At 49.9% G+C, this 14,197-nt stretch overlaps 1 protein-coding gene across 2 annotated transcripts in view; it reads right to left on the bottom strand.

Moving 5' to 3' along the window:
* Positions 1-3,235: 3,235 nt before the first annotated feature.
* Positions 3,236-14,197, bottom strand: part of CTNNBL1 (catenin beta like 1) — a 48,558-nt gene continuing 37,596 nt past the window's right edge. The window contains exons 14-17 of one of the 2 annotated variants that reach the window (XM_027697414.1): positions 9,231-9,368; positions 8,542-8,614; positions 3,419-3,522; positions 3,236-3,381 (exon numbers count right to left, since the gene is read on the bottom strand). In XM_027697414.1, coding sequence (XP_027553215.1) covers positions 3,434-3,522; positions 8,542-8,614; positions 9,231-9,368 — 300 coding nt within the window. In that variant the 3' untranslated portion in view covers positions 3,236-3,381; positions 3,419-3,433. Of the gene's footprint in view, positions 3,523-8,541; positions 8,615-9,230; positions 9,369-14,197 lie in introns of both variants that reach the window. The other variant, XM_027697413.1, reaches the window with a different exon arrangement.

Genomic DNA, 14,197 nt, shown 5'->3' with positions numbered 1-14,197 from the left:
CTGCTGCCCCGTGCCCCGAGTGCAGAGCGGGCAGGTGAGTGCATGACTCGACCTGCCGAGGGCTCACAGAGGAGCCAAAGGCACCAGGCTCCTGTCACCCAGTGAGATGTCCCTGCTATCCCTCCCAGCAGCCTGGAGCCCTGTGGGAGCTGCCTGGGGGTTGCACTGCTCCCACTACCCCTCCCAAACCCCACGTTTAGCCCAAAAGCCAACACTGATGCTGCTGCCCCAGGGCCACAGAAACCACCAGGGTTAAACCAGGGCACAAATCCCCCTGTCCACAGCCTAAGGATACCTCCTTAAGAAAATCTGTTATTAGCTCAACCTTTTAATCCTCCCCCAACCACAGTAACAACATTCTCCATGGCTGCCAAGACTCAGGGCGCCTGTCCTCACACCTCCAAGGCTTTTCTGTGCTGCTCAACGTGACAGCACAAATGAGCTGTCCAGGAGCAGCACACTGAGCTGAATAATTATCTTAATTAATAACAGTAGGCCCAGGTGGGCCCCCAGCCCATCCCAAGGACCAAGGCAGAGGATCCAGCATTTCCCAGCAATGGGGCCAGGGTGTGGGTGGCAGAGCCCGGAGTGATCACCAAGATCATGATTCTCTGGGCATCACCATCCTTCAGGGCACCTCCCTCTCCTCACCAAATTCCATTTCTTATCTGCCAAAATCATTTATGGAGTGGGGATTTCCTCAGGCACGAGCACCAGGAGTGGCAGTGCAAGCCCAGAGGCCAGCACTGGGATAGGGATGATCCCAGGAGCAAGGGGGCTCCAACTTCCCATCTCTGCCAGGTGCTGGAGAGCCAGACCCCAATTGCAGCACCCAACAGGCCTTGGGGACATCAAGTGTTTTTTTCATGCTTTACCAGGGTTTGGTACAAGATAAGGGACTTCACGTGTCCCAAGAGGGCAGGAAGCTGCTTCCAGTCCCTCCAGCACATCGGGACCCCCCAGCAGAGGATCCTCCCTTTGGAGCAGTGGGGTTCCTCCCTCTGAACAAGTTTGGAAATTAGGAGAAGAGAATAATTCATCATCAGTCTTGTAAAAGCCTGACTTGCAGGAACCGGCCCTGCACGAATTCCTTGGCAACATCTGGAGCATCGTCAACAGTGGCTGGGCGGGATGGGCACGCTGCCATTCCCTAATTCCATAATACCTCCTTTGCCTTGGGAAGACTAAAATAACTGAAAACACTCTGCACGAGGTGTTCCTGCTCCCCAGGTGCAGTACCACAGCCATGGGAACCACAAGGGACAGTGCAGGGGTGGCACCACATCCCCAGCCCCACAGAGGGAACATCAGCTCACAGGATGATGCTGAGCCCCATCAACTTCACTCCATCACCCACTGTCCCCATTCCAGGTGGGAAATTGTGACCCTTCCCCTGAGCCAGGACAGCACTGACTGCTGGCACTTGGAGCAGCGCTGGGACCCTTCCTTGCTCCCCTGGGAGAACAGGAAACCCACACACCACAGCACCACGTTTTTGGTTCCTCCAGCCCCTGTCCCTTGCAGTGAGTGCTTCCAATGTGAGTTCTCTGGCACAACCCACTGTGGCAGTGACTGAGATTTCACTCCCAGCAGATGCTGCTGGAGGATTTCCCCACCCGAGAGGAGCCAACTTGGAGCAGTGATCGTGCACTACACACCCACCAGACATGCAGGTCACCAGACATGCAGGGAAACAATCACATGTACACACACACACGTGTGGCAAACACAGAGAATCAGGTTAAAGATTTAGATTTATAAACTTACCTTGCCCTCAGGCAGTTTATTGCACTATTCTCAAGACCTTCCCTGCCCTTTTCTCCCACAGATATGTGGCCCCACTTCTCAGCCACAGCTGTTTCATGCTCACTAAGTCCCCCTCCTGCTCTGCCTCAAACCCTCTATCTCACATCCCTCCCTTTCTCCTCAGCTCTTCCAACACAAGCACAGTGTAAGGGAACAGCCAGTCACCTTTCAGGGGGAACCAGAGACCAGCTGTGACCACAACTCCACTGGCCATGGCGCGGAAAGGGAAGGATTCCCAGGTTCAAGTAAAAACCTCAACACATCTGAAAGCTAAAGGAAAAAACACCTTTAACAGAAGAAAGAAATGCAGAATTCAAATAAGTTCTGCACCAAAACCATACTTTTGCAGCTTTTTGTGGCTGCTGAAGCCACGACTTCCCGTGCTGATCCCCTCAACACCAGCGTTCGATAGCGCCAGGCCAGCAGTGCCTGCGCAGTCAGGATTGAAGGAAGACTTTAAGCTTCCCTGACAATGCATTTTTCTTGGAGATAAAAAATGAATGCTGCCAGCATGCAAATCTCTCTAAATTAGGCAGAGCCCAGCTTGCGGGAGCCGCGATGGTTTGTGATGACAGTCATTAACTTTAGCAGCAGCAAAGAGGATGCAGGAAAATATTCTCAGCTACTTCCTATCCCAGTTGGGAGTCCCGGCTCAGGGAAGCGTCTGGGACGGTGACACCCAAAATCACAGTGTGGTGCAGAGGGTGACAGGAAAGAGCTGTGGCCCCTTCCCCTGGGGCAGGCAGGCAGCTGCTGATGCCCTCAGCCTCCCTGCAGCCCCACAGTGCTGGGTGAGCAGGGCTGTCCCTCTGCTCTCGGGGATTTGCTGCTGCTGTCGGAGCCCTGCTCCCTGTGCAGGAACCAGAACACCGTTTTTCTACTGAACAAGCACAGCCAAGACCCAAAACTGACTGTGAAAGGAAGGTGATGGAACTTGGGCATGTCACTGCTTACCTCCCCTCCCTCCTAATTCTGGGTAAAACCCTGACAGACTCACTCCCATGTGCCCTTCAGGAGGGGACACAGTGACCGACCTCTGTCAGAACCTGCTTTTGATTCTGACCTGCCTGTGGGAAGATTTAATAGGAATGGCTGATTTGGCCAATCCCTGGATTCCCTGTGCCACTGAAGAAGAGCTGAACTGGACACACACCATTGCCCCAGCCTCCCTGGATCTTGTCAGAGCAGGGGTTGTACATTTTCATTAGCAGATCAGGCTGGAATAACTTGCAAACAGTCTCTTGAGCCATCCGGGCTTCCTCTCTGCCCTCCTTCCAAAGCATAACACTCATATTGTTTCACAGTGATCCCCACAGATTGACTTAGGGGGAAAAAGGGACAAAAAAGGGAAAGCTTGTGATGATCTGGTGGGAGACACACGGCTCCAGCTCTGCTCACAGCACACTGCTTAAATAACAAACCAGGAGCTAAAAAAAAAGGAAACTATCTTTAATATCTCCCAAATCCCATTTAGAAGCAGTTTCACAGAAACATCACTTTCATCGTGCAATCAAGGCTGGAGGAGGGGCAGGAGGAGGGAGAACTGGCGCCGTGTCCTCGTGGGCAGACACAGAGGGAGAACCGGCATCGCGTCCTCGCGGCTGACACAGAGTTCGGCTCCTGGTCCTCAGAAATTCTCCAACAGATCCAGGATCCGCTTCTGCTCACTCTCCCGAAACTCCTGGTTCTTCCCATCCCCGATGTTCTCCGCATACTCTGCAGGGAGAGAGCAGAGGGACACAGGCTTTGAGTGCACAGGAATGAATGACGGGCAGCAGCTCCTGCAGACACCACAGCAGGAGCCCACATCCACATCCAGTGCAAACAGCCGAATGGGAATTAATACAAGGAGCATTGATGGTTTTCCTGCCCGTCCCCAGGGTTAAAGCTTTGCATAACAAACACCCGCTGACCCTCATTAAAGCTTTTGTGGCAGACAGAGTGAAGAGAATGCCCTGCCCCAGGCAGGCACCAGCACCCAGGAGCACCAATCACGGCATTATTCCCAAGAAATACAAACAGTGCCAGACATCACCAGCTTTCTGGGTCCCTTTGAACACCGAGTGTCATCAAGAAAGGTCAGCGACACAACTGTTAAACATTCCCAGTCCTGGGTTTAACCTGTCTGTTGTCCAAGCATCCTGAAGGGATCTTTGTCAAGGAGACCCCAATTCCCCAATCTACAAGTGCTTTTAACCACATAGAAGAAAACCCACCAGTTCAGATTTAACTACAAACCAAACTCCTTGTTGTCAGGCAGAGGATCCCAGACCAAGATCTCGCCCACCCATGCACACAGCCAAACACCCAGGGAACCAAACATTCCCTCTGCAGCTCTCCTTCCTGACATTCATTTGGATCTTAGCAGCTCTCATCCCACACCAGCTCCCTCCTTCCTGCCACCAGAACCTGCATATTCAAAGACGGTTTAAAAAGAAAAAATAAAAAGCAGGTTTTGAGCTGCGGAAGCAAGGAGCTGAACAAATCTGAGGAAATCAGGAGCAGGCTGCTGGTTAGACAGCGCTTCCCTGCCTCCGCCTGCTCGCATTCTTTCCCTTCTTCCAAACAAACAGAACAGCTTGTATTCAGCTCTGAATGGTAAGTTGCTGTAGAAACTTTGCTTTAATATTTATACGTTTAGCACTGCTACATCCTCTGAGCTCCATCAAAGCCTTTGTTATAAGAGCACTGAAAGCAGCGAGGACAGGGAGAAGTTAGATGATGTGGGAGTCTTCCCTCCTGCGTGCACTTTCTCTCACTCTCCACATACAAGCACAAGAGCTCTTTGCCAGGCCTCTGGGAGAAATCTTTTTAATATTTATAAACTGTTCCAGTACCTGTAACAAGAGCAGGTGGTAATGCTGAGGTTTGCTGCAGGTGAACCTCAAGTGCCCCCTGTCCTGGCGAAGGGACCAGCTCAGTGGAGGAGCCACTCTCCATCACTCTTAAGGGCAGCAGGAAGCTCCTACAAGGATGGATTCCTTGCAGCTCCCTGTGTATGGGCTGATTGGTGCAGGGCAGCACAGCCCCAGCCCCGCTGGGCACACTTTGGCTCAGGGCTTTGCCGCTGCACTGGGGATCCAAACCTCAGGCAGGAGATGATCCCAGTGCACAGGGATGGGGTCCCCTTCCCAGCCAAGGCTGGCACTTAGCTCAGTCTCCCCTGTCCCCTCAGGCAGTACCAGAGCCTTCTGTCAGCAGCGTGCCCGGGGAGGAGTCAGCTCTGTCCCCGGCAGCCCTTACCATGCTCCATCAGGGAAAGTGCCTCTGGAACAGCCACAGCCGCTGCAAATGCTGCTTATTGCAGCCCAAGGGCAGCACTTCCCACCTGCCACGGCCTCTCCATGCCCAGCTGAGAGAAGGCTGTGGTCTCCAACAGCTCTGCCCTTGGAGAATCCACCCAGTGGGCTGGGGGCTGCTCCACTCCCAGCTTAAGGACAGAGTGCTCAGACTGAGGCTCAAGCAGAGAACTGCTGAGTGCCACTAATGACATCGCCCTTCCTTTGTCCCGCCAGATCATCCAGACAAAAGCAAGACACAAATTCCTCTAATCTTGTCCAAAAGCTCAGCATTTCTCCTTCTAAACATTTAGGCTTTGTAAGACTAAAGCCCCAGTGACTGTTTACTGGGTTCTGACAGCTGCTAATGCCCATTTGAAGAGACCAGATATAACCCCCAGAACCAGGCTTAAAAAAATAAATCTCTGACCGAGAATTTACGCATTTGCTTTTTTATTTAAAATTCCAACACTTCCCTGAGACTGAAAAAAACCAAAATCAAATGTAAGCTGCGCCTGCCAACAGTTAACCAGAGCTTACACACTGCTGTAGCTACACAAAGGGAAAGGGCTCGAGATTGGTTTCTGCTTCATTAGACAAAATACAATGGTTACAGAACAGTAAAAATCAATTGGGAAATACTGAGGCTTGTAATGGATATTGGAAGCTCCAAAGCCTGCACAGACGGAGGAACCACGAGCCAGCTTGAGCTCTGTCCTCGCAGCACACTGACCCTTCCTTTGTGCTTACCTGTGCTAACAGGTTTGGGCTGGATTCCACCTGCCCAGCTCCCAGGGTGCCTGCTCACCTGACACCACATATGTGACCAGGTGTTGTGGGGAGGGGCCTCAGCAGGGGCTGCCCGAGGGAGCCAGGACCAATGCCCAGTCCCTCTGGATCAGGGAGGAACAGGGAGCTTTGCCATTCCAGAGCCAAGCATCACTACTCAGAGAGGCCTCTGCCTCACTCCATTCCCAGTGAGAGACAGAGACCAGACATTGCCCCAAGACACAGACATCATTCACTGTCCTGAATCCACCCTCCACCCCCAAAACATCCCCCCAGCCAGGGCACACACCCTTCAGTCCTTTTCTTCCCAAGCACAAACTAACTGTCCCGTTACAAGAAATGCTTGATATTCAAGAAAAAGGAAGTGTGGGAGGACTGGTCAGCCTGCAGAAATGCATTAATGAGCCTCCTGTTATTTCCTGCCCACTCCTCCCCCTTGAAAGCCCTACCATAAGAAAACAGTCTTGCTTCCTTGCTTGCATCGTAAGTAATTCTCAGCCACCCCAAGGGATCCATCAGCTGTCAGGTTGCCAGAGAAACATGGAGAATATGTAGGCCATAAAAATCAAACTAAAAAACCAAGCACCTAATTAGTATGCAAAAATAGAAAATAAAAACTGAACAAGAGCAAAACACTGAACGAAAAGTAAAAATAAACCAGCCCTCATCTGTCCTGAGAGCAAGTTGGAAAGTGCCCTGGAAACATTCCAGCCAAGGCTTAAGCTCCTGATCTCTCAGTCACTTGCAGTTCTGACTCCAGTGAAGTTTCAGAAGTGCCTTGCTGATGTCAGCCCCATGGCAGCCCACTGCAGGGTCCACATCCAAACCTCTGCTCCAGTGCAAGTTTTGACCAACAGAACTGACTCCCCTGGAGTGGCAGGTGCTTGTCCGTAGTGCCACTGCTTTTAAAAGCTGGTGAGTGTACACTGCCCATGGATGTGGACACAGGTGAGTGACTACTGAAAAATTTGAATTTCAGAGCCCAGACAGCAGCTGAGCCCAGTGCTGCTCCTGCCTGTAGGGATCTGCTGGGCCCCACTGTGGGATTTCAAAGAGCCCACTAGGAAATTTATTGCTGAGGTCTTGACTACTGCAGTGGCAAAAGTCTCTAAAACTGGCAAGTGTAAGAGTTGAGGAGAGTTGCAGTCAGAGCCCCAAACTCTGGATCCATCCCCTGTATTATTAATGAGCCAGGTGTGCCCCTTCAGGCAGGGAAAACGGTGCTGCTGAGAGCACCCACCCTCAGCTCACAACACACGATACAACTGCAGAGGAAGTTTCACAATGCAAGTCACTGTCTGGGAAAGAAAGAACCGGATGAAATTTTAATGCAGCTGCCCTCCAATTCAGCTTGGTATGTAAATCAACAAGCCAGAGCCGTGACTGTGAGGTGTGCAAATCCAGCGAGGTGTGCAGACAACCCCCTCTGGGACCCACGGCCCAGGGCAAGAGTGGGGATCTGAATGCGGACATGTGCCACACTCTGCATTGGGAACGGATAGTTTGGAGGCAGGAATTGTCAAGAATCATAATTAAAATCAGAAAAGACATCCTATCCAGCGCTCCTGCTCATCAGCAGGCATTAACTTGCACTTGGTGGCCAAGGACAAGAGCCAAAGAGATTGCCTATTGCTGCAGGTAATCTCACACTGTCAGAAAATCACTCTTAATTTCGTCATACCAGCCACCCTTCTGATCCCTTTTTTCCTGCATATGAGAAGAGAGAAAACTGAGAGGTTCTGTAAGAAAAAAAGCTGCCTGTACCTGCCAGTGTTGAAGTGGGGGAAGAAAAGGCCAGGAGAACATAATTGTTGCTCCCTAAGAAAGCAGAGACACCGAAACAACACATCCCACAGCTCAGTACCCCAGAGATGCTGCCAGCCTTCCTTTCCCTCCAGAAGAGAAACAGACTCCTCGTCCCTCACCGAAAACAACACAGCCCCTCAGGAGAAGTCCCACAAGGAGGCACCTTTCCTGGGCAGGAGGTTCCCAGCTGCTCCTGCTAAGCCTCACAGCTCTGAGGGGCTGTGGGGAGAGCCCAAGTCCTGCCCTCCTGTCCCCCAGTAGCACTGGCTGCTGCTGCTGCTGCTGAAGGACAGGAGGCTGCAGAGGAAGGCCACAGATCAAATAGGCATTGCTCTAATTCAACATAGGCATTAAAAATAACAAGCAGCACTTTAAAACTGGGATTGCAAATCACAACAGCTACATTTTAAAGCTACAGAGGATACTTTAATGCTATAATCCATATTAATCTGACACTAAGAACAAGACAAATACACTGCGGGTACTAATATGGTGCAGATGGTAAAGTGCAGGGCCATGTTAATGAAAGATGAGACTCCACTATTCTTCCCTCTAGGATGCGTGTACACTTCCCTTAAATATTTACTTTCACGTTAATGTCAGCAGCAAGTCCCAGCCAGGCTGGAGCTGATGGAAGCATGAAGTGATGTGCCTTTCCCTGACAGCAGCTACAGCAAGTAGCAAAGCATGCCACTAATCAGGGTGATTCCAGCCCTGCCAGGACCTTGGAACACTGCTCAGCTGCTGCCTGGAGATGTGCATGAAGCCAAGGAGAATTACATGTGAAGGCTCATCCTACAAAGCCATGACCAAGCTGCCCCTGGAAGCGATGAGACACTTGCACAGGGATATCTCAACTCACCCTTCAGGATGTGTCGAACGATTTTAATGGAGCTGCCTCTCATGTTCAGGATCTGGTGGACTCTCTGACGAATCTGATGGGAAGGTAGGAGAGAGAAGAAAGTGATCTTCAGTACAACACAAATCCATGCACAGCCCCACTTTGTCCCACTTTGAGGGATGAGCAGAGATCTGAGCGCCACAAAACTCAACTCAGCCTTGCTAGTCCTCAGTCCCAGAGCACCTACTCGGGAACACCCAGGAAGGCACATGGCACAGGTACAAATAGCCACAGACCATATTCACAAATCCCTGTGTACTCACACCAGGAAAGATGCAGCATTTTGCACACATCAAGAAAAGTCACCTGCTGTATCTGTTCCTTTTGAGACCTCCTGAGAGCAGGTCCCCTTCCACTGCTCCCTCAGCAGTGGCATTGACAGGGCCTTTGCATTTCAAACCCTGACTTTGCTCACACAGACTGTATGAACTGAGTGACAACAATCAGCTTCTGTCCCCTCTAATGCCCTCCTAGCTGCTGCAACTTAATGGAGGTGTATGGACACAAATGCAACAAGCAGGAGATTTCCTCCCAATAAAGGGAATTCGAGAGACGATTATTCAACCCGGCAGCATTTGCAAGGATTTAGAGCCTTGTTTGCATCATGGATGGAAACACAGATGATCTGCCAACCTGGTACACAGCTTTACCTGGGGAACGTTGGCATTACAGATCTCTGCCATGATGTAGCAGATGAGCTGCAGCACAAAGAGCCCGGCGTCCAGGCGACGGAGATAGAATTCGTCTTCCATGTCATCGTCTATGATCTCTCCCCGACGCACCATGTCCTGCAAAGCCACAAAAGGAGAGGTGTGAGCATTGTCTCCAAGCACTTCCCACTAGGAGTGGTAAAACGTTGGTGAAATTTGTGGTTTCTCAAGAACCGCTTTGTTCCCTGAAACATTACCAGCCAGATATTTCTCGCCAAATAAGTACTTTTAATAATTCATTTAAATTCAGGAAACATTTCATTCAGCTTTGAAGAAGGCTTTGCCTTTGCTGGTTGTGAAGTGTGTCCATCTGCAAGTTAAAATTTTAATTTAAACATACAAATTACATTTCTACATCGAGCGGTAAGAAAGTGTGACTATGGAACAAACCCACGTATCCGTGATTTACAAGTTCTTTGTCAGAATGGAACAAAACCTGCTCTTTTACTGGCCATCTGAGGGTGCTGTTCAGCAGTGCAGAACATGACTCCAGCAGACTCACAGACTTATCAGGCTTCCAGCTTCATTATCAACTGATGGATGAGAAAACACTATAAAAATCCCACACACGGACAGCTTTTCCATGCCCAGCCAGGCTCTTCCGGCTGTGTTTGTGAGGGATGCTGCCAGGGCAGACCCTGGCCAGGGTTTGTTAGCCAAAGAGTGATGACTCCTCATGGGAATGCCAACTCACTGTCCATCCTTCCTCTGCCCATAAGGGTTTCACCAGTGAGAACTGCCCAGAGGGAGGGCAGAGGAAGAATATGAGAGGCGATTTGATTCCTCCATTTCATTCCATCCCTCATGTCCAGACAGAGCATCTTCTTCAAAACACCAGCAAGAGCTGCCCAGCAGTGACCTCAGAGCAGCCTCCCCCGAGTTGGGCTGGCCATGGCCACGGCATGAGCCCACCCTCCGTCCTCACGGGGACCAACAGGCCCGAACAACCGTGTCACGTGTGACCTCCTGCATTTTTGGGGTTTGTTTTCTAGTTTCCTTCTCAAACAAAGGGAAGCAGCTCGCCGGGCTCCGCGAGCTCGCTGCAGCTCTGTGATTTATTCCGCAGCCGTCTGGCAGGTGGGCACACGCCGGCAGAGCAATATTTCCTCATTAGAGCCATCACCTGCGGGCGCTCTGTACCCCGCAACGCTCCGCAGGACGCGCTTCCTCGGGCGCACGTGCTCCAGGCACACACACACACACACACACACACACACACACACAAGGTGACCAGCACCAAAGCTGGCTGAGCCTGCCAAATTTTGCTGTTTTGTCAAGCCAAGCCCTCGCATCTTATGGCAAGTCAAGAGATTTAGGCACAAGAAGGAAATGAGCCCTGTGCACCTCTCCCTGGAGGGGTACAATGGATGCTCCATGGACTGAAACCTGACACAGTGACTTAGAAGGACAGCTGATTCCCACTGCCTCCTGAAAAGGAGAGGAAAGCTCAGGTAATGAAATATTTCTCCTTTCCTCCTAGAAATCTAGTTTGCCAGTGAAAGAACAAGTTAAGTTTAAAAGCAAATTCCCCGTTACTTGTGCCATGAAGTCAACTGCTTTGGCTACATGTGATGCTTTAGCATCAGATCCTGTACACTCCAGCACATGCACAACTGTCATTTACTCCAGGTTCTCAAAATCATGGGCACAGGCATGATTGGGCAAAGCCTGCATGCAAGCTCTTGCCAGTAAATAGAAAAATCCAATTTTGTGCAGCAAATGACTTCCCTCACCCTACTTCCATGCCAAATGGCAGGAATCTGATAAAATCTGGTTTCTAAAGCTAAACAATGATGAGTCTGGCTGGTGAGAGAGTGGAATACCAACTGAATTATCAAAAAACTCCATTCAAGAAAGACAAGGCACTCATTCCTGAACCACCATTCACCCTTCGCACTGCACATAGGCTCATTGGCTGCTCTGTTCAATAGTGCTAAATTCCTGAGCAGAAAAACATCCACAGGCCAGGACTCTGAATCTCCAGAGCAGGAAACAAAGGCTGGGTCTGCTCTGTATTCTGATCCGAGCACAGGGATCACAGGAGCTGGATCCAGGCAGCTGCAGTCTTGATTACACAGCAGCGGCAGCTCTAACAGCCCCTCTCAGCAGAGAAGATTATTTTGTGCCAGTAAATTAAGCAGATATGAATTAGAAGACAAGTAACAGTTTTAAGGTGCCTTTTCACAGTCCTTTTTAAATTTTTTTTTAAACCACAGCCACCCTTTCAGTGCTAATCTGCCTCCAGTACAGTACCAAACAGCCCCCTTCCCACTTGGTCTCTCTTTCAAAGCTGTCAGTCACTAACCTCCAAATGAGCGCTCAGGTGCCATTTCTAATCTGCCAGCAATATGTACTGAGATGCCCCTTGCTGATGGGAGAAGACAGCAATAAGATGGGCTTCTGTGAAGCTAAAATGAGCTTCTCTCACACTAATGAGGCAGGACTGACAGGCCTCGAGGTGTCAAGTAGACACGCCGAACCTAAAGATGCGATGGATCTGGCAGCGCTGGTACCAAAGATCACACCCGTCTCTGCTCCACTCAGGTACTGGAGTAGATTCTCTGCATCCTTCCTCACCTATTACCCACCTTCCAGCATGCACAGCATAGCTGGGCAGAACAAAAGAAATGGCATTGATCAAGAACAAACACCTCTGAGATCCTGGTTTTACATCCTCACTGGATGGGACAGCAAGGCCAGTCCAGGCTGTCAGAGACAGGAAGGCTCCTAATGGCTGTGCACAAGACAGGCAAGCCCTGCTCAGATCACAGGTTAAAAGTCAAACTCACAGCCATTGCTAAGGCCTGGGTCAAGAAGGATAAGCGGGAGACAAGCATTGACATTTGTACAGGAGAGGAGCAAGCAGAAGCCTTGGGTAAGGGTAACAGGTAACACGGACTGTCCAGGACCACCTGCTCTCAGCTCACCACTATGACAGCGATGTCTCCAGAAGCCTCTTTCACTCACAGAGGCTGCAGACAACACAGTCCCTTCCACAGGCTGACCACCGTGTTCCTTGAAACACAGAATGTCTGGAATTAATCTGGTCAGGCAGGGGCTCCACTGCAGCCAGGAGAGCCAACAGCATCCAGGTCACACCGAGGTGACCAACAAACTCTCAGAACCACAGAAGAAAACATCAGAGCCTTCTGCCATGGGAAAGACTTTGTTCATTTCTGTCTTACAAGCAGAAACACACTTGAATTTCTGCAAATTGAGCCTCCAGCCTGCAAGAGCCAAAAAGCTCATTGTGGCTGCTACAGAGCAGAGCAGAGAACAGAGCAGTGGCTCCTGTTCCAAGCTCAACGTCAGCAGCAAGAAATGGAACCTGTGTCAGGGCAGTCATCTGAAAACACCCACCAGCTTCTGCAAGAACATTCAAGACTTACTTGGGCTTGCTGGCCACATGCTGGGAAAGCTTGATAGTGCAAACCCAGCCCTGCTCTGGAACACCAGGGTGTTCCTGCCCCTTGCACACTGAGGCCCTGCCAGGATGCCCTGTCCTGCCCTCATCACAGCTCCAGGCAATCCAGTCTTTCTACACCAAACTGAAAGGACAGGCTGACACAAATCCCTACCTGTTATCCCCACCTGTGGACACCACGCTCATGCCAGGAGTTCCACCTCTCCCTTTCAAGGATGGAGTGGCTGAACTGTAGCACAATTAGCATGTAATTTGTAAGTCATTATAGCGCAAAGTGTCTGGTGAGAATATTTTATCGAATAAACCTGCTGAGCATAATTTTCTGTAGAAATATAAAAATATTAAACCATCTCTTGTCGTTTCCTGCTGTCTTTAGAGATCGCCAAGGCTATTGCTGCCACCCATAATTACACCTCATTTTAGAAGGAAGTAAAAGCCACAGGATTTTGCACCATTTCCTACAGAAATAATTAAAGAATTTGCAAGGAGAACAAGATATTTTCATTACCTTAAAACTCTAAGAAAAGTGCTAAGACAGGCATCAGGTGTTGGAAATAATGCTCTCATGGACTTTGCTCCTGGGTTTCACACGGCAATTAGGATAATCACCTAGTTATCTATCACCTCTGATCCTTTCTGAACAGATTTTATCAAAGTGAATAACGGGGTAACACTGAGAAAGGGTTCAGTGACCTCGTTCTGTTTTACAGTCCAGATTAAGGGTGAAGTTTGACTACAAGTTTTCCTCCCCAAAACAGCTGGCTTCAGAAATCCCTCCCCTCCCTTCTACCCTCAACTATTCCCCCACCATCACTGCCATGGGCTGAAAAACAGGGCTATAAACCAGATCACTAAAATAAGCCAAGCTAAAAGAAATAAAAAGGAGGAGAACTGCAAGAGCAGGAGCTTCTTATGCCAGCTGCACTACTAAAGATAAAGCACTCAGTCATTCCTTGTGTAATCAGCTTTTCACTCCTTGTAATGCAAGACTTACACCAGGATACTCTGTCCATCAGACTCGGATCTCACTCTCAACGGTACAGACTGAATCTGTAAAACCTCACCAGGTATCATTTTCCTGTAGGACAGAGAGAAAGGTGAGGATCTGTATACCAGGGTTTTGGGGTACCATGTCCTCTACTGCAAGGGGAAGGTCAAAAGCCCCCAAGTGACAGAGCGCAGCTTCTAAAGCGTTCATTGCATCCACCTCAATGATTCATGTGCCACAACTAGGAACATTAAAGTGCTCCATAAATCCTGTCACAGCCAGACACTGCCAGGATGTGACAGACAGAATGATGGCTTTTGCCTACTCCTGTGTGGGGAAAATGCTTGAGCCACTTCAGGTCTCAGGAGACTGTGTCCCACTGACCATCTGAAAACGCTAAAAAATAAAGCAAACAATAATTCCAAGAGTGTTCCAAGCTAGGAATGAACTTCAACAGTGTATTTCATACTTGTTGTGCCCAATATATTGCACCCA

This window comes from Neopelma chrysocephalum, unplaced genomic scaffold (assembly GCF_003984885.1).
Source record: "Neopelma chrysocephalum unplaced genomic scaffold, ASM398488v2 Primary Assembly neopelma1_119, whole genome shotgun sequence".
NCBI classification, from domain to species: domain Eukaryota; kingdom Metazoa; phylum Chordata; class Aves; order Passeriformes; family Pipridae; genus Neopelma; species Neopelma chrysocephalum.
Note: the sequence above shows the minus strand (reverse complement) of the source record. Positions and strands in the feature narration are given on the sequence as shown.